The 26,366-nt window shown below is 45.5% G+C and overlaps 1 protein-coding gene across 1 annotated transcript in view; it reads left to right on the plus strand.

Moving 5' to 3' along the window:
* The window catches only part of LOC130120362 (hemopexin-like), a 50,397-nt gene extending 25,586 nt beyond the window's left edge, over window positions 1-24,811 (plus strand). The window contains exons 3-6 of the mRNA XM_056288909.1: window positions 23,415-23,524; window positions 23,671-23,798; window positions 24,047-24,194; window positions 24,552-24,811. Coding sequence (XP_056144884.1) covers window positions 23,415-23,524; window positions 23,671-23,798; window positions 24,047-24,194; window positions 24,552-24,772 — 607 coding nt within the window. The 3' untranslated portion in view covers window positions 24,773-24,811. The remainder of the gene's footprint in view (window positions 1-23,414; window positions 23,525-23,670; window positions 23,799-24,046; window positions 24,195-24,551) is intronic.
* The last annotated feature ends 1,555 nt before the right edge of the window (window positions 24,812-26,366 follow it).

A 26,366-nucleotide genomic window follows, 5' to 3' on the forward strand; every position in this document is an offset into this window, starting at 1 on the left:
TGCTGGTGACGTCCGTTGGTGTTGAGTCTGAAGCCATCCTGCCGTGGAGGTGGTGACCAGCGAGAGACGACGTGAGGGCATCTAAGAGGTTCTGGTGCTTCCTGTTTCACACGACTCAGTCGTACCAGCGCAGAGGACTCCAGCGCTAACTTCAGCTACAAAGACCAAGATCCAGCAAGGCTCCAAGTTAAAGACTGTCCTTGTAGTATCCTTGAACCAGGTTTTGAACTAAATATCCTCATTTATACTGGACTGAGTAAAGATTAATATATCATTATGTCTAGTGATTCTGGTGATGAAGGGAGTTCACGTAATGATAATGGCCACACCTCAGGTGGCATAATGGGTATAGGTGAAGGTGCTACAAAAGAAATGCAGACCACCATGCAAGAGCTTGCCAGACTGCGAGATGAGCTCACCAGGTTAAATGGTGAAGCAAGGGCTCAGAGAGCAAGTGATAACAGTGCACCCACACGTTCATACATCTACGTTCCAAGAGAACGCCAGATCCAAGCATTTAGTGGGGAGTGTGGTACAGACAGGAGATCTGTCGAAGAGTTTATTGAAGAGGTTGAAAGGGTTTTAAGATACAGAGAGCAAACAACAGAAGAACAATGTGACTATATACTATCTCTATTGCATGGCCCTGCATTGGAAGAGGTGCGACTATGCATGAGGGGTCAGTCAGTGGGGCCCAGTGATTTATACTCTTACCTGAGCAATGCATTTGGGGAAAAGCGCAGTTCCACACAGCTTTTGCAGACCTTTTACAACCGTAACCAAACTGATGGAGAAGACCTCCGTGACTACTCCCATGCACTATCCCAGATTTTGAGCTCTGTAGTGAAACAGTCCACAGATGTAATACCTAATGAGAAAACTGTGCTCAGAGACCGGTTTATTGAGGGTTTAAGAGAAGCAGCACTCAGGCGTGAACTCAGGAAAATGGTTAGGGACAAACCGGAGAGCAGTCTTCTAGATGTGAGGAGCGAGGCCCTCCTGTGGGAGATGGAGGACAGCAGGTCTCATCGTCCCAGGGTCATAAAGAGCAACCAAGTTACATCAGAGGTTCCGGAAACCCAGTGCTCTATTATTAAAACAAACAATGACCAAGGTATTGCATTAAATGATGTTCGGAGAGCAGTAGCCCATCAGGAAAAACAGCTAGCAGAGTTAGGCAAAACACTCGCTGATCTAGCCTTTGCTGTAGGTAAACTGAGTAAGCGCAGCACTCAACAGACATTCCTAGAGCCCAAGCCACGACCTAGACCCCAGCCAAAGTTCACACCAGATGGTCAGCCTATCTGTTTCAAGTGTAGAGGCATAGGTCACATTGCAAGAAAATGCTCACAGGCCAGAGGGGGTCAAGGGGACGCAACACCTAGTTCTTATGTAGTGCAGGAAAACTCGCACCCTCAGTTGTCATGAGCCACACAACTCGAGGGGAGGAAGCTGGCTCACCAAAAGAGACTCCAGACAGAAGCAGGATCTTAGAGCGTGCAGTCGGAGAATGTAAAACGGTTGAGGTGAAACTACGAGGTGTTACAGTGTCCTGCTTACTTGACACTGGTAGCCAGGTCAGTACAATTTCTGAGAGTTTTTTCAGGGAACACCTGTCAGTGAAAGGCGAAGACATTCACCCGGCATTTGAGTGGTTAAAGATCACTGCAGCTAATGGATTAGACATACCCTATATGGGCTATGTGGAGCTTGATGTAGAAGCCATGGGTCTGACTATCCCAGAGCGAGGTTTTCTGATAGTTAAAGATTCTGAACACTCTTCCTCTGTTCCAGGTCTAATAGGGATGAACATTGTCAAAAAATGCAGAGAGCTAGTACACACTGAGTTTGACACCACACTGCAGGAGAGGTTTGACTCAAACTGGAGAGAGGCTTTTAATCATCTTCATGCAGTACATGCAACAGACAGACTCTCTTTCGCTAGGGTAGCTGGTAAGGATGTAGTCCATATACCTGCTTCATCTGCTGCTACAGTTATGGCTAGGGGACTCAGGACTGTGAGTGAGGATGGTTCTTTTTTGTTGCTGGAGTCTGTGGGTGTCCCCGTTCCTGGAGGTTTGGTTGTTGTGCCTACTTTGGTTTCATCGGGCAATCACATTTTTCCAGTCCGAGTCATGAACATGTCTGATGAAGATATCTGGCTAGGGCCACGGACTAGGCTAGGGGTTTTGACTCAGGTAGACTGTGTGAAAAGTGATGAGCTTTGTGAGGTACAGTTCCAGAGAATCTCAGCAGACACTGAACAAGTGAGTATCAGTGAACACCCCGAAACACCGACAGATGTGCAGGAAATTCTCGGCAAGCTCAATTTTTGTGGTAGCCCAGAACAGCAAGCACAGCTGACTTTGTTACTGGAGAAGTACTCTTTTGTGTTTGCAACAGAAGATGAAGATCTAGGCCACACTGACAAAGTACAACATGAGATCCATCTGACAGATGACATACCTGTAACACAGCCATACAGACGAATCCCACCCACACAGTACAGTGAAGTCAGGGAACATATTGGCAAGCTGCTTAAAAAAGGGGTCATTCAAGAAAGCTCTAGTGCTTATGCTTCGCCCATAGTACTAGTGAGAAAGGCAGATGGTAGTCTGAGGCTATGTGTCGATTACAGGAAACTCAACTCAAAGACAAGACGTGATGCATTCCCGCTCCCGAGAATTGATGAGAGTTTTGATGCGCTGAGAGGGGCAAAGTTCTTTTCGACCATAGATCTGGCGAGCGGATACCACCAGGTAGCTATGCATGAGAGAGATCGGACTAAGACTGCATTTACTACACCGTTTGGTCTGTATGAGTACGTGAGAATGCCTTTTGGTGTTTGTAACGGTCCAGCTACATTTCAGAGACTTATGCAAGTTACTATGAATGATCTCATTTTTCAGATACTCCTGGTCTACCTAGATGACATCTTGGTTTTTTCAGAGACATTTGAGCAGCATTTGGAGAGACTTGAGACTGTGTTTAAGAGACTGGCAGAGACGGGCCTTAAGGTGAAGTTGCAGAAGTGTGCTTTTCTACAACAGTCAGTAAAGTTTTTGGGTCATCAGGTGTCAGCAGAAGGTATAGGAACTGACCCCTCCAAGGTCTCTGCTGTTAAGAACTGGAAGGTCCCAACCACTGCCAAAGAGCTGCAGTCGTTCTTGGGTTTCTGTAGTTACTACAGGAGATTCATTCAAGGCTTCTCACAGATTGCCGGGCCACTGCACGACCTAGTCAACAAATGTTCAGGTGTGAAAAAAACAGGGAAAGTAGGTCACCAGTTTTGTAATATGTGGACACCAGAGTGTGACTCTTCCTTTGAGCAGTTAAAGGAAAAACTTACCTCTGCTCCCATTTTGGGTTTTGCCGATTTCACACAACCATTTGTAGTTGAGACAGATGCTAGTCAGCATGGATTAGGCGCTGTATTGTGTCAGCAGCAAGGTGACACCAGACGTGTCCTAGCATATGCTAGCCGCAGACTACGCCAGGCTGAGAAGAATGACCGAAATTATAGTAGCATGAAGTTGGAGCTGCTTGCCTTAAAATGGGCAGTTGCTGAAAAATTCAGGGGTTACTTGCTTGGTTCAAAGTTTGTTGTCCTGACTGATAACAATCCCCTCTGCCACCTCAAGACAGCCAAGTTAGGTGCTATAGAGCAGAGGTGGGTAGCGCAACTGTCTGTTTTTGATTTCGAGGTTAAGTACCGTCCTGGTTGCAGTAATGCCGCCGCAGATGCTCTCTCTAGGCAGGAGTTTGCAGGGGAGCCTGAAACAGACCCTGACTCGGATTTTGACGACTGTATCACTGTGTGTAACCTGATTGAGCGAGGAACAGTTCTGGATCCTGGTCTTGTCTCTAGAGGTCTGGAGTGTTACAAAGTGAGACAGATCCGTGCTGGGGAGTCGAGGTCTGGTGAGACAGGTACTAAACAGGGCAACACCCCCACACTGCCAGGTTATACCAGAGAGGAGCTGGTAGGTTTTCAGGCCGGTGACCCCACCCTAAAAGAGTTTAGGGCATTTTGGGATCGGGGGAGGAGGCCATGTCCCAGAGAGAGAGCAGCCCTGTCTAGTCAAGTGAAAAGATTGTTGAAACAATGGAGGTGCATACAACAACGAGAAGGGTTGTTGTACAGGGTTATCACAGACCCACGTCATGGAGAAGTGTGGCAGTTACTCGTGCCTAGTTGTTTGAGGGACCAAGTTCTAGAAAATGTACATAACAACATGGGACATCAGGGCATAGAGCGCACTGTAAACTTGCTAAGAGGGAGGTGTTTTTGGGTAGGGCTATGCGAGGATGTGGAAAGCTGGGTTAAAAACTGCGAGCGGTGCATTTTGACCAAGATGCCTCAGCCAAAAATCCATGCTCCAGTTCAGGCATTCCTGGCCTCCCGACCTCTAGAAGTGGTGGCTGTTGATTTTACAGTGTTGGAGGCAGCTTCAGATGGCCGTGAAAATGTCCTTGTTGTGACCGATGTGTTTACAAAGTTCACACAAGCGTATGCTACCAAAGACCAGAAGGCTGACACTACAGCTAAAGTTTTGCTCAGGGAGTGGTTCATGAAATATGGGGTCCCAGAGAGACTGCACTCAGACCAAGGTCGAAATTTCGAGAGTGAAATTATAGCAGAGCTGTGCAAACTCTATGGGGTTAAAAAGACACGGACAACTCCCTACAGGCCACAGGGAAACGGTCAGTGTGAAAGTTACAATCGCACACTCCATGACTTGTTAAGGACACTCCCACCAGAGAAAAAAAAGCGTTGGCCAGAGCATCTGTCTGAAGTAGTATATGCCTATAATGTCACTCCTCATTCCACCACAGGGTACTCGCCTTATTATTTGCTTTTCGGGGTACAGCCACATCTCCCAGTAGATGCTTTATTAGGGCGTGAGTGTGTGTCAGACAGGAAACAGGATTGGTTGTCTGTTCATCAGGAGAGACTCCGACAGGCACATGAGAGAGCCAGAGAGTACTCAGAGCAGAAGGCAGCTGAGAGGATCTCACTGCAAAATGAGAAGGTGTATTGTCCTCCTGTGGACATTGGTCAGTTGGTTTTCCTACGTCACAGACCCCCAGGTAGACATAAGATTCAGGACACATGGACCTCAACAGTCTACAAGGTAGTTGACATCCAGGGTACCACACACACTGTTGAACCTTTTGAGGGAGGTCCCATTAAAAGAGTTCATAGGTCAGAGTTGCGACCTTGTGCGAAACCAGTTCCCAAACCAAGAACTAGAACTAGGTTACAGACCACTACACAGCCTGTAGCTGAGGATGAGCCTGAGTCACCTGAGGCGGATTTTGTTATTGTTGAGGAAGTCATCCCTCGCCGGCTTGTGCAAGTACCTAACCTGCCTCTTGCAGCCGAAAGTGTTAGTTTACCTGTGACAGCACCCACAGATGAGAGTGACGGTGAAGGACCTGAGGAAGGTTATTCAGATATGAGAAATTGTGGCACAGAAACAGAATGTGTTAATGATGTGCATCCAAACGTTAGCGACAGTGACTTGCCCATTATTGAAAACAGGGACAGGCCTGCACTAACAGAGGATGCTGGTGGAGCAGGACGTAGAACCTATGCACCTAAACCTGCCATTAGGAAAAGCAAGCGGGAAATGGCTGGATCTCATTCAAACCCATTTCATCTGCCAAAGTCAGCCTGTAATGCAGTCTCAGTCAGCACAGACATGGTCTCTAAGGTTTTGACAAGCCTGGGTGCTGCTCTCTTTGAAAAGGCCTTGCAGGGAGTATTTGAGTCAGTTCATGTTTCGTAGTCACCGAGGACGTTGACTATATTTGCAGGGGAGTATGTAGCCGGGTGGTAAATCTGTTAAATATGTTAAATGATTTTCCACTTAAATTTAGTATAGTTTAACTGTTAATATATGTATTTGTTACACTGTCAAGCCATGTAAAATGTCATTTGATGTATTTAAATTGTGAGGCAGATTGTGAGTGTATTTTTATAGTTTTGGTTGTCATTGCATGTTTTGACCAGTAAGTGGCAGTGGCGGACTTTTATTGTAACTCCGTGCAAGTTATCCAAGTGCATCTTGGGTATTCTCTCTTTTTTTCTTGTGTGGAGCGCCTGAAGATTGCGGTGTGACGAGGCTCTGACTCCGTAGTAAGTAAGGACGCTACTGGAGTTGATGTTCGGTGATTTTGGGCGCGAGCCGTCGACCGCTGTTCGCCATTGCAGGCATGACAAGGTAACTGACAGAGTGAGAAGTTGCGCGATCTTCAGGAAGTTCCACATGTCTTTGTTAAACCCTGTTTAACGTACATAGTCCACTGCCGTATTTTGCACCGTATTTTGTATTTATTATTTCCCTTTTTTTAAAATCTTTTCTGTTAAACTTGCCACATCTGTGAACATTTATGAGCTGTTTGCTCGAAAGACACAGGAATGTATGCACTCAGTAAAACGATCTGCATTCGAAGGTTCAAACAATAAAATTAAAGCTACAAGAACCCCGGAAGTAATTGTGTCCTGTGTGGTATCTAATTCCACGGGCTACATTTAGATGAAGCACTGCGTGATAGGTTTGTCTGTGGAGTTAAGAGCAGTGAGCTAAGAGATCGGTTACTCAATGCTGCTCACACAAACGACTTAACGTTACAGCTCGCAGTTGAAATGGAACTGTCTTTTGAGGTAACAAAAGCAACAGTGCGCAACAGTTTGCACAGAAAGGCTATAAAGCTAATGTGGTAGAAAAGAAGACTAACCTAAAGCATAGAGAGGCTACGGTAAAGTCTACAGCTAATGGAAAGCCCTGCTATCGCTGCAATGGAAAAGGCCACAGACCGGATGAATGCAGGTTCAAGGACACAGAGTGTCACCAGTGCAAGAAAAAGGGACACATCGCAAAAGCATGCCGTTCACCTAAAGAAGGAAGCTATGCCAAGGCATCGAAAGGGACCAGGCATTTGGAATGTTGCCACGCTCTCCAGCACGGGACATGTACAAATTCCAGCGCTATCAAGCAGCAGGGAAGACTTGGTTGCAACGCTCCCCAGCACGTGGACCAGAGCAACGCTCACAGTCTTCGGGCAGATGGAGATCCTATCCAGCCTCAGCTCTGCAGTGCCAGAGACGACTGCTGTGTGCCGACAAGGTGCATGGTGGATGCTGTACAGAACATTGACACTGGTCAGACATTGGACAGTGGAGGGGCTGAACTTTTTGCAATGGACACGGGTAAAGGTGACATTGTGAAACCCTACTATGTGTATGTCAGTGTAAATGGTACAAGGGTGAAAATGGAGGTAGACACTGGCGCAGCCGTGTCAGTGATATCTGAAACTCTACTTAAACGCAAGTTTAAAGATGTGAAACTTAGTCCTGCAAATTGTGTGCTGAAAACCTACAGTGAGGAATCATTGCCGTTGATAGGAAAATTCGCAGCAAAGGTGAAATGCAAGGAACGCTCAGAAAAGCTAGAACTACTAGTCGTGAAAGGAAGAGGTCCTGCATTAATGGGCAGAGACTGGATAAGTCAATTAAAGCTAGACTGGTCAAGAGTCAACAGAGTGGCTCCTGATACAGTGGATGATGTGTGTGCCAGACATGCATCAGTGTTCAAACCTGAGCTAGGCAAGTTAAAAGGTATTGAAGCCAGACTACATGTAGTTCCAGATGCAGTGCCCAAGTTCTGTAAGCCTAGAAATGTGCCTTATGCATTAAGAGAAGCCGTAGAGAGAGAACTGGAAAAATTGGAAGCTGAAGGTGTCATCTCACCCATTAATTACAGTGAGTGGGCAGCTCCAATAGTTTGTGTGCCTAAAAAGGATGATAGTGTGAGAATATGTGGAGACTACAAGGTCACCATCAATCCATGGTTGAATGTGGAACAGTATCCACTACCCAAAACCCAAGATTTATTTGCTAAACTAGCAGGAGGTCAGCAGTTTACCAAATTAGACTTGTCGCAGGCTTATCAGCAAGTTCTGTTAGAGGACAATTCAAGACATTACCTAACTATCAACACACAAAGAGGGTTGTATCACTACAATAGGTTACCTTACGGTGTTGCTAGCGCCCCTGCTATTTTTCATAAGATTACGGATCAGGTTCTTCAGGGCATGGAAGGGGTCATCTGTTATTTAGATGACATCTTAATTACTGGAAAAGATACAGAAAGGCACCTGACTAACTTGGAAGAGGTGCTTAGTAGACTTGAAACTTACAATCTCAGGGTTAAAAGAGAGAAGTGTGCATTCATGCAGAACAGCGTTTCATACTCAGGGCATGTCATTGATGCCAGGGGCATACATCCAATGAAGGAAAAGACAGATGCTATTCAGAGGGCTCCAGTTCCGAAAAATGTAACTGAACTCAGGTCATTCTTATCTCTGTTAAACTACTATGGGAAGTCTATCCCTAATCTGTCCACTCTGATTCATCCTATGACAGCATTGCTGCATAAAGATACAACCTGGGAATGGTCAGAGAAATGTCAAAGTGCATTTGATAGTGCAAAGAACTCTCTTCAGTCAGATAAATTGTTAGTACATTTTGATGCAGAGTTACATATCATACTAGCATGTGATGCTTCTCCTTATGGAGTTGGTGCTGTAATCAGCCACAAAATGAAAGATGGAAGTGAGAGACCTATCGCATGTGCATCCAGAATGTTAACTAAAACAGAACAGAATTACTCTCAACTGGAAAAAGAGGCACTGGGTCTTGTTTTTGGAGTTATGAAATTCCATGAGTATCTTTATGGAAGGAAATTCTTGTTATTGACAGACCACAAGCCACTGTTGAAAATTCTGGGGCCTAAAACAGGTGTGTCAACACTGGCCGCCGCTAGATTACAAAGGTGGGCTCTAATTTTGGCAGCGTATACATACGAAATCCAGTACAAGAAGTCAGAGCAGCATAGCAATGCTGATGCTTTATCAAGAGTACCTGTGAAGCCTGATGTAGATGTGGTGTCAAACCCAATTTACAGAGTGTCTTACCTAGAAGACTTACCTCTTACTGCTAGAGAAATAGCCAAAGAAACAGACAGAGATCCTGTGTTAAGAGTGGTTAAACAGTTGGTGTTAACTGGATGGCCTAAACATGTACAGGATGAGTCACGGAAGCCTTATTTTCAGAGAAAATTAGAGCTTAGCATTGAGGATGATTGTTTATTATGGGGTTACCGTGTGGTAGTGCCTGATAAACTAAGAGACAGGCTATTGTCGGAATTACATGAGCACCACTGGGGAATAGTTAAAATGAAGTCCCTCGCCAGAAGTTTATTCTGGTGGCCTACATTAGATGACAGTACTGAACGTGAAGTGAATCAGTGTACTATTTGTCAGCAGCAGCGTGGTATGCCTGCGATACATACATGGAAATGGTCTTCGAGTCCATGGGAAAGAGTACATCTTGATTTTGCTGAGGACCACAAGCAGATGTTTTTAGTAGTGATGGATGCCTATGCTAGATGGCCAGAGATAGTTCCCATGACCACTACTACTTCATCTAAGACAATTGAAGCAATGAGAAATTTATTTGCAGCTTATGGGTTGCCTAAAGAGGTTGTAACTGATAACGGACCTCAGTTCGTATCGCAAGAGTTTGAGTCATTTTTGACTAAAAATGGAGTAAAACACATCAAGTCCCCTGCATACCATCCTGCAAGTAATGGTTTAGCTGAAAGATTGGTCCAAAATCTTAAGAAATCCCTTGCAAAGAATAGAGCCATTGGTGGTATGACGCTTGAGTACTGTGTAGCAAATTTTCTGATTGGGTACAGAAACACACCCCATACGAAGACAGGAAAGACCCCAGCTGAGCTATTTCTGAGAAGACAGGTGCGAACCAGGTTGTGTCTTATCAAACCAAAGTTCTCGCAGAGAATGCAGACCGAGTCTGAACCAAATCTTCCCCGTGTTAGGTCTTTTAAGGTTGGTCAACACGTGTTGGTAAAAAATTACAGGGGAGGGGAGAAATGGTTGAATGGAGTTATAAGTGAAGTGTTGGGTCCTGTCACATACAGTGTTGAAGTAAATGGAAATTGTGTGAAAAGACATGTGAACCAGATGTTGGGTGTCAAGGGAAATCCAAATCCGACTCAAATGGACTCTTGTGATAGAGCTTCTTGGGAGATTGATGATTTCAATGCAGACACTGATGTGTCAGAACATCCTGAACCACAGGTTGTGGAAGAACAACTTGTAGAACCACCACCGCCAGTTGTGGAAAGGAACACTCGTCCTGTGAGAGACAGACGTCCTCCTGATAGACTGAACTTGTGAATGACATGCAGATTGGTTATTGAAAAAAAAAGAGAAAAGAAATCTGTAATGTAATGTATGGTTACTGTTGAAGAAATACTGTACATGGTTATGAGCTTAAGAGCAAAAAGGATACGTTAGAATCCTAGAGAAAAAAAAAGAAGTTTGAATTTACAGGGGAGGAGCTGTGGTGTTCCCAACACAGAATACTAACCAGTGTGGGTTGGTTGGTTTTGAATGTGCACAGACAAATGTGATTGGTGCTGAATGAGGTGGAGGTCAGCTATTGGTTGTTCCTGAAGAGTATATAAGGCAGAATCGCCACCAGGGCGCTCTCTTGGTACTCCGCTCTACTCGGGATAGCTAGGTTGTTACAGCGTAAGAATAAATATACTACGTTACTGTCATAAGTTTGCCATGTGCACTTTCCAGTTATCTACTTAAACAGTTTAGAACAATATTAGTATTTCATACACGACAGTTTCATTTCACCCAGCTGTGTCTTTTTTTCTAGACCTATCCTTTGTCTTCAGGATCCAGAAGGCTAATCACCATTAAGCAGCTCACCCAGATTCTGTTTCTGGCCTCAGCGCTCAGCCTTGCTGTCCCGTCGTACGTTTCGCCTCTCAGCTCTCAGCGGGCCTCTCTGGAGCCACGACTTGTTGGTAGTCTGACCCTACCTGTTTACCAAGTCGCTGCCTGTTTTCAGCTTGATTATTCTTGCCACGCTTGCTTTGGGTACTTGGGTATGGCTACATCACTTGTAAGGACATTGGCATCAGAGTCATCTGAATATTGCCACTTGAGTGGGACATGCACCTAGATTGCCAGTTTCGGGGGCATCTTCGTGTTTGAGCACCGCTACTCCGATCTTTTCTTTGTTTGCCACTGTCAACAGTGGTTGAAGATCCTGCCATACATAATCTAGTAGTGTTGCATAATTTCTCTTATGAAATACTGTACTGTTGATGGTGTGGTTTTACATTAAGTCTATACCCACTTATGTGGTAAACACCCTAAATAATCGCGCAGCACAATATATGGCTTCAGTAAGATTGTATTGCATAACTCGTGAAAACTTACGGACTTGCTGCATTTTCTGTCTTTTTAGGAACCTTGATCTCATGAAGGATGGTAAAGTGTTTTGTTTTTACACTTTATTTATAGGTTTTAAATATAATACAAAATTTTGCATAAATATATTGCATCAACAGTGTTATTTTATAGCATTTTTTTTCTTCTGGAATCCATCAATGGTGCTGATAAAAGTGCTCAACAAATGAGGTACAACGCATTAAAGTTTTTTCCTACACACACACACACACACACATATACATATATATATATATATATATATATATATATATATATATATATATATATATATATATATATAGCATTTTTTTCCGAAACCGTCAATGGTATTGTGAGTGCTCAACTAATAAGGAGCGGAATATGAACACGGATAAAGGAAAAAGATTTTAATACATTGCAGTACAGGCCTGTTTCATGCGTCTTGCACTCATCCGCTGCTGTTGAGTGCAAGACGCATGAAACTGGCCTGTACTGTAATGTATTAAAATCTTTTTCCTATATCCGTGTTGATATATATATATATATATATATATATATATATATATTCTTGTTTGAAATGGTGATGGACATGTTGACGGACAAGATCAGGCAGGAGTCTCCATGGACGATGTTGGTCGCAGATGATATGATATTGTGATCTGTAGTGAGAGTAGGTTGCATGTTGAGGAGAGCCTGGAGAGGTGGAGGTATGCACTGGAGAGAAGAGGGATGAAAGTCAGTAGGAGCAAGACGGAATACCTATGCATGCATGAGAGAGAGGACTGGAATGGTCAGGATGCAAGGAGTAGAGGTGATGAAGGCATATGAGTGTAAATACTTGGGGTCAACTGTCCAAAGTAACGGGGAGTGCAGTAGAGAGGTGAATAAGAGAGTGCAGGCAGGGTGGAGTGGGTGGAGAAGAGTGTCAGGAGTGATTTGCGACAGAAGAGTACCAGCAAGAGTTAAAGGGAAGGTTTACAAGATGGTTGTGAGACCAGCTATGTTATATGGTTTGGAGACAGTGACACTGATGAAAAGACAGGAGGCGGAGCTGGAGGTGGCAGAGTTGAAGATGATAAGATTTTCACTGGGAGTGATGAAAAAGGACAGGATTAGGAATGATTATATTAGAAGGACAGCTCAAGTTGGACGGTTTGGAGACAAAGCAAGAGAGGCAAGATTGAAATGGCTTGGACATGTGTGGAGGAGAGATGCTGGGTATATTGGGAGAAGATGCTGAATATGGAGCTGCCAGGAAAGAGGAAAAGAGGAAGGCCAAAAAGGAGGTTTATGGATGTGGTGAAGGAGGACATGCAGGTGGCTGGTGTGACAGAGGAAGATGCAGAAGACAAGAAGAAATGCAAACAGATGATCCGCTGTGGTGACCCGTAACGGGAGCAGCCAAAATTAGTAATATATATATGAGTGTGTGTGTTCCTGTGTGAACCACCTGAAGATTGCGGTGGGACGGTGCTCTGACTCCGTAACGCTACTGGAGTTGATGTTCGGTGATTTTGGGCGCGAGCCGTCGACCACTGTTCGCCATTGCAGGCATGACAAGGTAATGTTGGCGTGCATAAAGCCACACCCTGCCATTGTATTTGGGTAGTAAGGGAAATGTAAAGGTTTTATATGCATTTTAATTCTGTTTAAAGGTAACTGACAGAGTGAGAAGTTGCGCGATCTTCAGGAAGTTCCACATGTTAAACCCTGTTTAACATACATAGTCCACTGCCGTATTTTGCACCGTATGTTGTATTTATTATTTTCCTTTCAAAATCTTTTCTGTTAAATGTAACCCGCACTTTGCGTTCGGCCGTCGTCTCCCTACACGCCCTGGGACTCTGCGTTGTGTTTGTTGTAGTATGATGTTTGCGTGGAAAAGGAAGGAGGCGGAGGCTTGGGATCGTGGCTGAGACCTGGACACTTTACTGGCACTCGCTTACACTTCACCTCTCATCAATCAGCTGGCCGCTGGCCTCATCATACTCACAGCTTCCGGCAGAAGAATAAAAAAAACATGTCTTTCTTTCTCAATAAAATTAAAATAAAAAGTGCAAATGTGCAAATAAACACATCTCATATCAAAATGCTACCTTATGGAAAAACCACAGCAAATGTCATCCATTATAAATTAAATGAGGCACTTATTACCCATAAAATTAAACAAAAAAACCATGGATAATCTGCTCAAATAATACTGCATCCTGCGTTATATGCCATGCTAATGCTCAACAGGCTAGCCAACACTTTTTGTCACATTTCCCTTGCCAAATACAATGTTCGACATCAAACTTTAACTAGGTTATAAGCAAACTTGTCTATTAACACCACAGAATAAACAGTTAGATAATATGTGCGATATAAATCCATATTTTTATGATAATGCAGACCGCCAGTAACACTGCTCACCTTCCGGCAGAAGAATAAAAAAAAACATGTGATCAACGTAGCCTTTTGCCCGGGACAAGACTTAGGGGTACGGTGTTGCAAAAGGGACAAACATCGCCATTTGCGGCATTCCCAGGGGAACATACAGCGTAACAGTGCCACCCTGTGGCGGATTTGCATTACTACCTTACATCTACCCCTTCTTTAATTGATGGCGTCCCAGCCATCAGACCAAACAAAACAAAACAAATAAAACTTATGAGCATAAACATTAAAACAGATCACACTGAAAGTGACGTATTAATACCATGAGTTGCATATGAAATGTAGATGTGTAAATGCAATCAAAGTAAATAAACCATTAATAAAACTTGTTTGTTTTGGGGGGGTTTTCCGTGGATTATACGTGCCCTGCTACTCTCTCTGCTATGGCCCTCTGCCACAATGTCCAGCCCCTCTCTATCTTCTGCTGTTCCTCTTTTGATCTCACCACCTGTGACTCGTAAGACAGTTTCTTTGGGGGACGTCGAGTTCTCTGTGGGTTCCTCCTCAGGCTGGGGCCATCAAGTGCGTTGGTGTCGCTGACATTTATGTCCTCTTCCCCCCCTTGACTCACTTTTTCGGCTTCCTCCCCCATTACCTCCATGCCATCCACCTCCCAGTCCCCCATGTCAGACTCAACTCCTGCACTTGTTGCTGCACCAGCCCGCTCCACCGGAAGAAACATACACTGTGTAAGAAGGTTGCGGTGAACCACTCTCTCTTTTTCACCATCCTCTGTTCGGACCACATATACTGGTATACTGGTGTGTTTCTTCACCACAATGTATGGGCGTGACTCCCATCTGTCTCCCAGTTTCTGCCGTCCCTCCACATGACATATCTTGACCAAGACTCTGTCCCCTGGGCTGAAACCTTGACTCTTTGCCTTTTGATCATAGTACCTTTTCTGCTGCTCTTTTGCATGTCGTGAGGCTTGGTTAGCCTGAGTATAAGCTTCCGACAGACAGTCATGCAGGGTCTGGACATATTCACTATACTCACATGGCTCTTTGGTGGTAAAAAGCCCAAAAATCAGGTCGACTGGGAGTCGTGGATGTCTACCAAACATTGGGTAATACGGTGTGTACCCAGTAGAGTCATGTTTGGTGCAGTTATACGCATGTGTCATTGCATCCACATACTCATGCCAGCGGGGTTTCAGGTGAGGCTCTAGTGTCCCCAGCATGTCCATGAGAGTCCGGTTGAACCTTTCGGTGGTGCCGTTACCCTGGGGGTGATAGGGGGTTGTGTGTGTCTTAGTGACACCAGTACACTTACACAGCTCTTTCACCACAGCACTTTCAAAATTACGCCCCTGGTCTGCATGTAGTTTTGCTGGGAATCCAAACCGACAGAAAAAGTTCTTCCACAGTACCTTCGCCACTGTACAGGCTTTTTGGTCTTTAGTGGGATAGGCCTGGGCGTACCGGGAGAAGTGGTCAGTGACAATAAGCACATTTTCTATGCCTCCCTTTGATTTCTCCAGAGTCAGAAAGTCTACACACACAAGTTCCATAGGAGCGCTGCTGTGAATACTGACCAGGGGAGCCCTGAGGCCTGCAGCGTTCTCTCAAACCCTAAATGCCCTGAGTCATCATGAAGTGCAGTCTTGACGGATGTGTGAAATCTCTCTGGTAGTACCAGCTGCTCTACTACTCCCCTTTGACAGTCTTGGACCTGACGATACATTATTCCATCCCTTACTAATAACCTCCGCCACTCTTTTAAGAGAAGGCAAACCTGCCTGCCACCACCAATCCTCTCGCTGCGGCTCGGTTTTTGGTTCACACTTTTAAAGTGCAAAACGGGACCGATTACAGCATCCTCTTTTTGCCCTGCACGAATCTCCTGTTTTGTCAATGCAGGTAGAGAGTCCATCCCCACATCTTGATAGGATTCACCGAGCGTGTGTGACAGAGGTTCTTGATGCTCAGGTCCCTCTGAAGCGGAGCTTTCCAGTTGTTGGGGAGATTGTTCCTCTACACACCTTTGTACTTTGGCTGATACAAGCTGAGGGCAGGTTTGCAGGACTTGGGTGACCTCCTGGTTAGACAGCCGGGAGAGGGCATCAGCGTTCGCATTATTCTGTCCCCTTCGATACTGCACATCAAAATCAAATGCTGACAGCCGAGACACCCACCGCTGACCTGTAGCATCCAATTTTGCAGACGACATGACATACTTGAGGGGGTTATTGTCTGTCTGGACTGAGAACTTGCGCCCATATAGATGGTCATAGAACTTGTCGGTCACTGCCAATTTCAGAGCGAGGAACTCTAGTTTGTGTGCAGGATACCTCGTCTCTGCTGGGCTCAAGCCTCTGCTGCCATAAGCTATGACTCTCTTGACTCCGTCCTGAACTTGGGCTAATACAGCACCAAGCCCCTCCCCCGAGGCGTCAGTCTGGAGCAGAAAGGGTAGGCTGTAGTCTGGATAGCCTAACACTGGAGCAATTGTCAATCTTTCTCTCAGTGACTGAAAAGCCTCCTCACACTCATCAGTCCAGACAAAGGGCGGGTCAGGCACTAACCTCTTCTTCCCCCCTCTCCGTTTCTTTCTAGGGTCACCAGCGGTAAGGCGGTACAGGGGCGCGGCCAAGGTAGAGTAACTGCACACAAACCGCCTGTAATATCCGGTGAATCCCAGGAACTGAAGCACCTCTTTACGATTCGTGGGCCTCGCCCAGTCCTTGACTCTGCTGATCTTCTCTGGGTCTGTCCTGATGCCCTCCGCAGACACCAGGTGACCCAAGTAGTGCACCTTCTTTCTCACAAGCTGACATTTGGAAGGCTTCAACTTCAAGCCATGCTCCTTCAGTCGATCGAACACCAGCTGCAGCCTCTCCAGATGCTCAAAGGTTTTAGAGAATATGATCAGATCATCAAGGTAGATCAGGAGATGGGTGAAGTTCAGATCGCCAAAACAGCAGGTCATGAGTCTCTGGAAGGTGGACGGAGCGTTTTGAAGGCCGAAAGGCATTCTGTTGGCTTCAAACAGCCCCATGGGAGTACTGAATGCTGTTTTGTGTTTGTCCTGCTCCGCCACCTCTACCTGCCAGTATCCAGATGTGAGATCAAGTGTTGAGAAATACTTTGCTTGACCCAGAGCCTCCAGGGCCTCCTCTATTCTGGGCAGTGGAAATGCATCTCTTGTGCTGCAGGCGTTAAGCCTTCGGTAATCGATGCATAATCTTAGTGATCCGTCTTTCTTGGTAACAATCACTACTGGCGAAGCATATGGACTCTTACTAGGCCTGATAACCCCTGCTGTTTCCATTTCTGTCAGCAACTTCCTCACATCCTGCCACTGTGAAGGGGGAATCTTGCGGTACGGGAGTCGAAAGGGCTTTGAGTCGACCAGGGGGATTTCGTGCTGCACTGTTTTTGTGTGGCCGTAGTCCATTGAGTGCTGTGAGAACACCCCCATATTCCTCTCCACAAGCTCTTTTAGGAGGGCGCGCTGGCGCTCATTCTCCACTGCTGCCTCACTTATGTCCACCCCACCACTGCTCACAACTTGGTGCAGACACTGGTATGTCTCTTTGTTCTCCTCATTTTGATGACAACCCTGTTCCGTGGCTGAAAAATCCACAACACTGTCCACCAGGAAGGCGCTGGCCAGCTGTGTGTGTGGTTTGATTGTGACAGTTTGTTGGGACAGGTTCATCACTCTGACAGGAGCACAGCCTTTCTTCACATCTGCAAGAACTTTGGCGACCATAAGGTCCTGAGGAAGCCGAATGGAGGCGTGGCCTTCAATTAGCGCTGTGTATGTCTTTCTTTGTGGGTCAGTTTTGATTTTGCACATTAAGTCCATCTCTTTCCCTCCCGGGATGCGTATTTTACGGCCAGTGTACACAGCAGGGCCCACCCTGTCGTCTGCTCCTGTATATTCAGTGTCGCCAGTTTCCAGTAACGCTGTGTACCACTCTGGATGGCTTTCCTTCACCCGCTGAAGATATTGCTCCCCATAGGTTGCTTGGAGGTGCCTCCTGGCGGCACGGACGACAGGTGTGGAGGTGCGGAGGTGTGTGGGGAGCTCGATTGCCTCCAGAAGGTACTGCATATCACGAACCCGTCTGCTCCTGTATATTCAGTGTCGCCAGTTTCCAGTAACGCTGTGTACCACTCTGGATGGCTTTCCTTCACCCGCTGAAGATATTGCTCCCCATAGGTTGCTTGGAGGTGCCTCCTGGCGGCACGGACGACATTAGTTCCCACAATCAGTGGGACGGAGGAGCGATACTCGGAGTCAGGGACAACAAAAGCCGGCACTCTCTGGAACTCTTTCCCCAGCACTTTCAACTTAATACGCAGGACACCAGAGTAAGGCACATCCTGACCTGCTGCACCTGCTATGGGTATTTTAGAAGGCCGTAGTTTCTGTCCATGGAGGTCAGGGTGGTTGCACCAGTATCCGTGAGTAATACTGGTTACCTGAGAGCCGGAATCGATAAGAGCCCTGCACTTTAATCCATTGACTTCCACCTCACCCTCATTCCTGGGACCCACAATAGGAATGTCCTCTACTCCATCATCAGTATCGCTCACCTGCAGTGGGGGGTCTTGCTGCTTGCCCATGGTTGCCCCAGTTACCACAGGCTCTAGGCGTTTAAATGCTGCGTTGAGTGGGGCGTGGTGCTCTCTGCGGAGGTCGCAGGCTGGGGTCGGTGAGTCCAGGGCAGACTGGGATCTGGGAGCACCGCTCGACATACTCGGGCTATATGCCCTTGCTTCCCACACCGGTAGCAAACAACAGTGGAGCCCTGAGTAACTGTTCTGGGAGATGGTTGGGGCCTTAGTGGGGGTGCAGGGGCTGGTGCAGGGGTAGGTGCAGCAATTCTCAACTCAAGGTGAGCCAACTTGGTCACCTGTTCTTCTTGGCTAAGAGCTAATTTCTTGACCATATCTTTAAGCTCTGTCCACTCTGAAGTGTGTTTTGATCTCTCTGACCTCATATTGGTATCACATTCTGATGTGACCTGCACCTGGGTGAGCGCTTTCTTTGTCTTGTGTTGTGACTGGAACTTCTGAGTCTCTTTTGCAAGGTTTCTAAGCTCTGCTTGCAGCTCCCGGAAACTCAAAAGCCTGGGCTTCATTGGTGCGATCCTTGCATACACCATCTCATCCATAAGCCCTCTTAGAAACTGTCGAGTGAGTTTACTATCACGATCAGGAAATTGCCTGCCCCCTCTCTGACTTTCCTCTACCGCTCTCAGTGTTGCCTCCAGAGCAATAGCATAAGAGCAGGCAGACTCTCCGGACCTCTGGCTGCGCTCATAGAAGTCGGCTAGTGGATCAAGTGAGCCTTGTGTGTCGCTGTATTCAGCCCTGAGCTCCTCATACGCCTTCTCTGGAGTCTGGTCGTGGGGGGGTAGGTTCAGGACTAGCTTCCTGGCCTCACCGCTCAGGTGTCGCACAACAGTCGAAAAGCGGAGGTGTGTGGGGAGCTCGATTGCCTCCAGAAGGTACTGCATATCACGAACCCAGTCTTCTACAAGTATTTTGCTGTCTGGATTGCCAGTGAAGATTTGGACATTTTTTACCTGATGAGTTTGCATGAACCCACCATATGCAGCTGGTGGAAGGGTTGTGTTGGCTGCGGCTCTGACGGCAGCATTCATTGGGGGCTCATACGGACGTGGGTGCATGTGCGGGGTGGTGGATGGGTGTTGTGGGAGTGTGTTGTGGTACATGACAGCTCGAGGGTCTGAGGCAGGGGCTGTGTGGTTAGGGGCTACATGTTGCACTGCTAGTGGGGTGGTCACCTCTTGGGGGTAGAGGGCAGCAGGCTGTGACATATGCAACTGGGGGATTGATCCATGCTGCAAACTTTGAAGGGTCTGGCCAGTAGAAGAGAGGTAGCTCATAATGTTCATCATTGGTGGCATTTGAAAGCTTGGCATGAGGGCCTGGGGCACAGGGGGATTATATGCAGGACCAGTGTAGACCTGGGGTTTAGGCTCGGCAGCAGGGCTTTGGTAAGGAGGGGTGTCTGGGTGAGTCATGGTCGGCCGCTGTACAGTTTGCATTTCCGTGGAGGTGGGGCACGAGAGGCTGTGAATGGGCAAAGGGTGTGTGTGCTGGTTCACACTGGCTTGGGCCGGGGGATTAGGTTCCACTAATATCTGTACAGCTGGAAGGGATGCACTGGGCAGGCTGTAGTCTGGCCTGCTGTTTCGGTGGATTGGTTTGGCAGCTGGGCTGCTGTCAAAACATAGTGAGGGTGCTTGCATTGGAGCTCTAGAGGCTGGCAAGGTGGGTGCATGAGCTGGAGTGGAGTAGTGAATAGGGTAAGGTGACAGTATTGGGGGTGGTGGAGTGAGTGGTGCACTTAGTCCTGGGTATGGGGGCTGCTGACTGCTGTGGTGGTCTTGAGGGAGGATCAGCTGTTGGGTGGTGGTGGGGCTAGTGAAGTAGTTGTTAAGCTTTGGCCTCACTGATTGCTGTTAATTTGCAGCACTGGTGGTTGTTACGCCCTTGCTTGAAAGGTGGGGTTGTGTCTGGGCTGGAGTGTCACAGTTGTGGCTGGCTGTGGGCATCGGGGGCAGTTGGGAACCCGGTGTGGCAGCAGAGGCACCTTCTTCCTTTGACTGATAATCTGCATAGTCACTGAACATTTTGATATATTTTTTTCTAAATCACTATGACTGGTGTAACTGTTGGTGTCAAAACAGATGACTATTAATGATTCACTGTGTTTACAGAATAAGTTTAGCTGTGTATGCAAAATCTCCCCTTTTTTCCAGTAAATATATCAAAAAACAATAATCACTATCAACTCAAAACTCACATTAAACTTGAGTCAAAATCAGATGGTCAATACACAACCCTTAACCAAAACCAAAAAATTATGAATGATATATATCAGCTTAATGTTAAACACAGTGTTCCTATAGCAGGATCTCACATAGCACACTTTTACACAACTCAAATAACAGTTAAGTTTATCGAAATATCATAAAAAGTCTTCAAATGGATATAGCATACTTTCAACAGTCTTTAAAGGATATTTGAAGAGTTGAGTATCTTGCCTATGCTGCAACGCCGATGACAGTAGTTCAGTCCACCACACTGTCCAGTCACTGAAGGTAACGCAGTTCAATGCAGCAGCAAAGGCGAGGACGCGAGTCTCTGTATCTCCTTGGATCTCGAAGCACCACGATCCGGGTCACGGCACCATGATGTAACCCGCACTTTGCGTTCGGCCGTCGTCTCCCTCCACGCCCTGGGACTCTGCGTTGTGTTTGTTGTAGTATGATGTTTGCGTGGAAAAGGAAGGAGGCGGAGGCTTGGGATCGTGGCTGAGACCTGGACACTTTACTGGCACTCGCTTACACTTCACCTCTCATCAATCAGCTGGCCGCTGGCCTCATCATACTCACAGCTTCCGGCAGAAGAATAAAAAAAAACATGTCTTTCTTTCTCAATAAAATTAAAATAAAAAGTGCAAATGTGCAAATAAACACATCTCATATCAAAATGCTACCTTATGGCAAAACCACAGCAAATGTCATCCATTATAAATTAAATGAGGCACTTATTACCCATAAAATTAAACAAAAAAACCATGGATAATCTGCTCAAATAATACTGCGTCCTGCGTTACATGCCATGCTAATGCTCAACAGGCTAGCCAACACTGTTTGTCACGTTTCCCTTGCCAAATACAATGTTCGACATCAAACTTTAACTAGGTTATAAGCAAACTTGTCTATTAACACCACAGAATAAACAGTTAGACAATATGTGCGATATAAATCCATATTTTTATGATAATGCAGACCGCCAGTAACACTGCTCACCTTCCGGCAGAAGAATAAAAAAAAACGTGATCAACGTAGCCTTTTGCCCGGGACAAGACTTAGGGGTACGGTGTTGCAAAAGGGACAAACATCGCCATTTGCGGCATTCCCAGGGGAACATACAGCGTAACAGTGCCACCCTGTGGCGGATTTGCATTACTACCTTACGTAAACTTGCCACATCTGTGAACATATATGAGCTGTTTGCTCGGAAGACACAGGAATTTATGCACTCAGTAAAACGATCTGCATTCGAAGGTTCAAACAATAAAATTAAAGCTACAAGAACCCCGGAAGTAATTGTGTCCTGTGTGGTATCTAATTCCACGGGCTACATATGTAAAATAAAAATGGCTGCCATAAGCTATAGAACCTGTCAGTTGAGCCTCTAAGAGTATACTTTATTTCTCTCGTCTAGCCGGTGAAACTCTAATTCACTGAATACATGATGTTGGCGATTCTTGCTTCCATTTCAACAGAATTAGGTGTCTCACTTACCCCAAAGACACACGCGACTATTTCATAAAGTGTCCCAGCTTTGGTGAGTGGTGCTGAATTACCAGCCATTAGCCATAGATTATCAAGACCCAAACATCAGTTCTCATCCACCGTCCAGGAAGACATTAGCAGCATTCTTTGAATAACAACTTCTTGTCCTTGAAACAGCTAGTCTAGCATGAGCTGTTATAGTGTTCTTGTTAAATTTCATTAAAGAGTAACCATACCCTAGACCGTTTTAGTGAGTTTGTTGACATCTACAGGTTGAAAACCGTGTAAAGGTTAAAACCATGGCATGCTGGTTTTGGTACTTTGTGATGTTAGCATAGCAGGATAAACACAGCTGCAGATAATAGCATTAATAATGGCTCTGTCTGATCTGTGTGTACCAGCACATCTATCAGCACTGACAGACAGACAGGCAGACAGACAGACAGAGTCAGCACTAACAACTGCAACCATGCTAACATCACCAAGACCAGCCTGCCATGTTTTTAGCGATTTCATGTTTTTTTTTATTGAAAAAACATGTAATCGCTGTAGATGCCCGAAAACTCAATAAAATGGTCTCGGGGTTAATTGCTCGTTATCTAAAGTGATTATTTAGATGAGTATATTAATTTGTCCCATCGCAACAGATAACATAGCACAGAAAGGGGGAAGAAATACAAATTAAAAAATAATCTGAACAAGAGCAAGGGACATAAAAATAACACAAATAGCGTGAATACATCAGCGCTGGATAAAGTAGAGTCGTTCTATGAATATATGAACCAACAGCATGTGGTGTGTAAATGCAGGAGTGGAACCGACATCATGCCGTCGATCTGTACACCAGACCTTGTTTCCAAAACTGTGTGGATACATAAGATTATATAAATGAATTAAACTATATATGCTATGTGCAAAGAGGAGCAATAATAATTGCAAACGTTGCAGAAGGCATACAACTAAAATAATGAATATCAAAGATATATGTGGAATGTGAAAACACCCCAGTAAAACCCATCAACATCACACCACTGTGATGCGTTAAATTGAGCAAGCATTACAACAAATCTAGTTTGTCATTCAAGTACACCCAATAACATGTAAAAATATGCATCTTGCATTTGTGAATTAGAGAAACACTGTGAACAGACTACAGTGCGCATGCAAAATCATGTGCGTTGCAGCTAGTTCTCATAACAAAACAGTCACCTCATCTAATTGAATCAATTTCCTTTTTCAGTTTAAAAGAAATGTTGAGCGTCACATGATCTGATTGGTCTATAATTGTCTAAAGATATCTGGGGTGAAACACGAGAGAATATCTTTGTGTCTCTTGTTCCTCTATTTCTTCATTCATTCATGCCAGTTTTTGCTGTACAGGTCGTTTGAGCAGCCACACCGACAGAGAGCGCTGCAGCCAGGTTCCCCTGGACGCCGTCGCCTCAGACGGTCTGGGGAGAGGCATCGCCTTCAGAGGTATTACAAGACTTACTTCCACACAGATAGATAGACGCCTTTTATCTCATGTCATTTGATGTCATGAAGAGATGACGTGTGAACGTATGACCGCACCTCTTTATGGGCTGTCTTGCACACTACCCTGACTCCCTCTCTTATTGCAGGTGATTACTTCTTGCGTGAGGATGAAGGGAAGAGCTGGCATGCATTTCCTACTGCAGAGTTCTTCAAGGAGGTGAAGAGTGACGTGGACGCTGCTTTCTCTCATGCAGGCCTACTTTACATCCTTAAGGTGACGCCAATGTGACACTGAACTTAAGTTCAGCTGTTTACACTGTAAAAAGTACCTTTTTATGGCTTCATCGATACATCGCCATGCATGCATTTATTTGTGTAAAAGCAAGAACTGCTTGCGTAACAACAGTTCCAGAGGGGAAATTATGGATCTTACAAATTTGAATCGTGACTTGTGGACACTCTTAACCAGCTCAGGTCCCATACTAATATTATTCTAGTTCTACCTGTTGTCTCTTTTGGCAGAATGACCAAGTATTTGCCTATAAGTCGGGTGAGCGGTATGACCTTGTAGAGGGCTACCCCAAATCCCTGCAGGAGGAGCTGGGCATTGAGGGACCACTGGATGCTGCCTTTCACTGTGAAGGATCCCCTGTCCTGTTTGCGGTCAAAGGTAGAGTCACCAATCCCAATTTTGTTTTATTTATTCATTTGTAACAGTTGCAAAGTAAACAGACAAATACAAATATATTTTGAATTGGTGGAGAATATAATTTGCCAGAAGAACAATAGGATTTCTTAATTCCTAAAATGTCTATTGCTAAATCATCATTTCAATTTTATCACGATTCAACCATATGAACCAATTTAATCATGCAAACATGACCAATGAAGAACATGAGCCAAATCTATTTACATAAGCATCATCTTGCAAATCTGAAGTGATTCTAAGATTGATGCCAGTTATAGTGTTGGTAAAGTTAGCTCTATTTTATGATCTCATCATCCTAATTTTACTGTTTTCCCCTAGACGGGCAGCTTTTTGTGATTGAGCTTGGCACACCAAAGGTCGTGATGGTGCAGTACGTGTTGCCTTTCCCCAAAGTTGACGCAGGCATGTGTGGCCCCAGTGGCGTCAATTTGTTTGCAGGAGCAGAGATCTTCATGTATCAGGCCCAGATTTGGTTGATCAGCAGAAACCCACCAGAGCCACACAAGCTATCACTGGAAATGTTTGGCTGTGACCACTAGGAGGCAGTATGCCCACAGTAGGGGGAACCAGCCTACTTGAAGTCCCCCTCCAGCCATGTTTTAAGACATAAAATGCTCTGCTTGATATTATAAATTGTCTGATGTGATTCTTCTGCGAAATAAATTCAATTGTCTTGTTAAAATCCTGAAAAATCATAGCTACTCCTTCTCCCTCATTAAAATATCCAGAATGAATATGCAAATTATCCCCACCCTTAATATAACTGCTCCCAAAGGCTGATACAGAATAAACCACGCTCCAATACTGACGTTTCTGTCATAAATCCCTCCTGACACTCTTCTCCACCCACTCCAACCTGCCTGCACTCTCTACTTCACCTCTCTCCTTCGCTCCCCGTTACTTCGGACAGTTGACCCCAAGTATTTAAACTCATGCCTTCGTCCCCTCCACTTTTTGCATCCTGACCATTCCACTGTCCTCCCTCTCATTCACGCATAGGTATTCCATCTTGCTCCTACTGACCTTCATTCCTCTTCTCTCCAGTGCATACCTCCACCTCTCCAGACTCTCCTCATCCTGCACCCTACTCTCGCTACAGATCACAATGTCATCTGCGAACATAATCGTCTATGGAGACTCCTGCATGATCTTGTCTGTAAACCTGTCCATCACCTTTGCAAACAAGAAAAGGCTCAGAGTCGATCCTTGATGTAAACCCACCTTCACCTTGAACCCATCTGTCATTCCAACCACACACCTCACCATTGTCACACTTCCCTCCTACATACCCTGCACCACTCCTACATACTTTTCTGCAACTCCCGACTTCCTCATACAATACCACACGTCCTCTCTCGGCACCCTGTTGTATACTTTCTCTAACTCTATAAAGACACAATGTAACTCCTTCTGGTCTGCTCTATACTTCTCAATCAACATTCTCAAAGCAAACATCACATCTGTGGTACTCTTTCGTGGCATGAAACCATACTGCTGCTCGCTAATCATCACCTCTCTTAACCTAGCTTCTATTACTCTTTCTCATATCTTCATGCTGTGGCTGATCAACTTTATACCTCTGTAGTTGCTACAGTTCTGCACATCACTCTTGATCTTGAAAATCGGTGCCAGTATGCTTCTACTCCACTCCTCAGGCATCCTCTCACTTTCCAAGATTGTGTTAAACAATCTAGTTAAAAACCCCACTACCATCTCTCCTAGTCATCTCCATACCTCCACAGGTACGTCATCAGGACCAATTGCCTTTCCATTCTTCATCCTCTTCATAGCTGCCTTCACTTCCTCCTTGCTAATTCACTGAACTTCCTGATTCACTATCTCTACATCATCCAACCTTCTCTCTCATTTTCTTCATTCATCAGCCCCTCAAAGTACTCCTTCCACCTTCTCAGCACACTTTCCTCGCTTGTCAGCACATTTCCATCGCTATCCTTGATTGCCCTAACTTGCTGCACATCCTTCGCAGCTCGGTCCCTCTGTCTAGCCAATCGGTACAAGTCCTTTTCTCCTTCCTTAGTGTCTGACCTGTCATACAACTCACCCTACGCCTTTTCTTTTGCCTTTGCCACCTCTCTCTTTGCTTTACGCTGCATCTCCTTGTACTCCTGTCTA

This window comes from Lampris incognitus, chromosome 11, assembly GCF_029633865.1.
Source record: "Lampris incognitus isolate fLamInc1 chromosome 11, fLamInc1.hap2, whole genome shotgun sequence".
Lineage (NCBI taxonomy): Eukaryota > Metazoa > Chordata > Actinopteri > Lampriformes > Lampridae > Lampris > Lampris incognitus.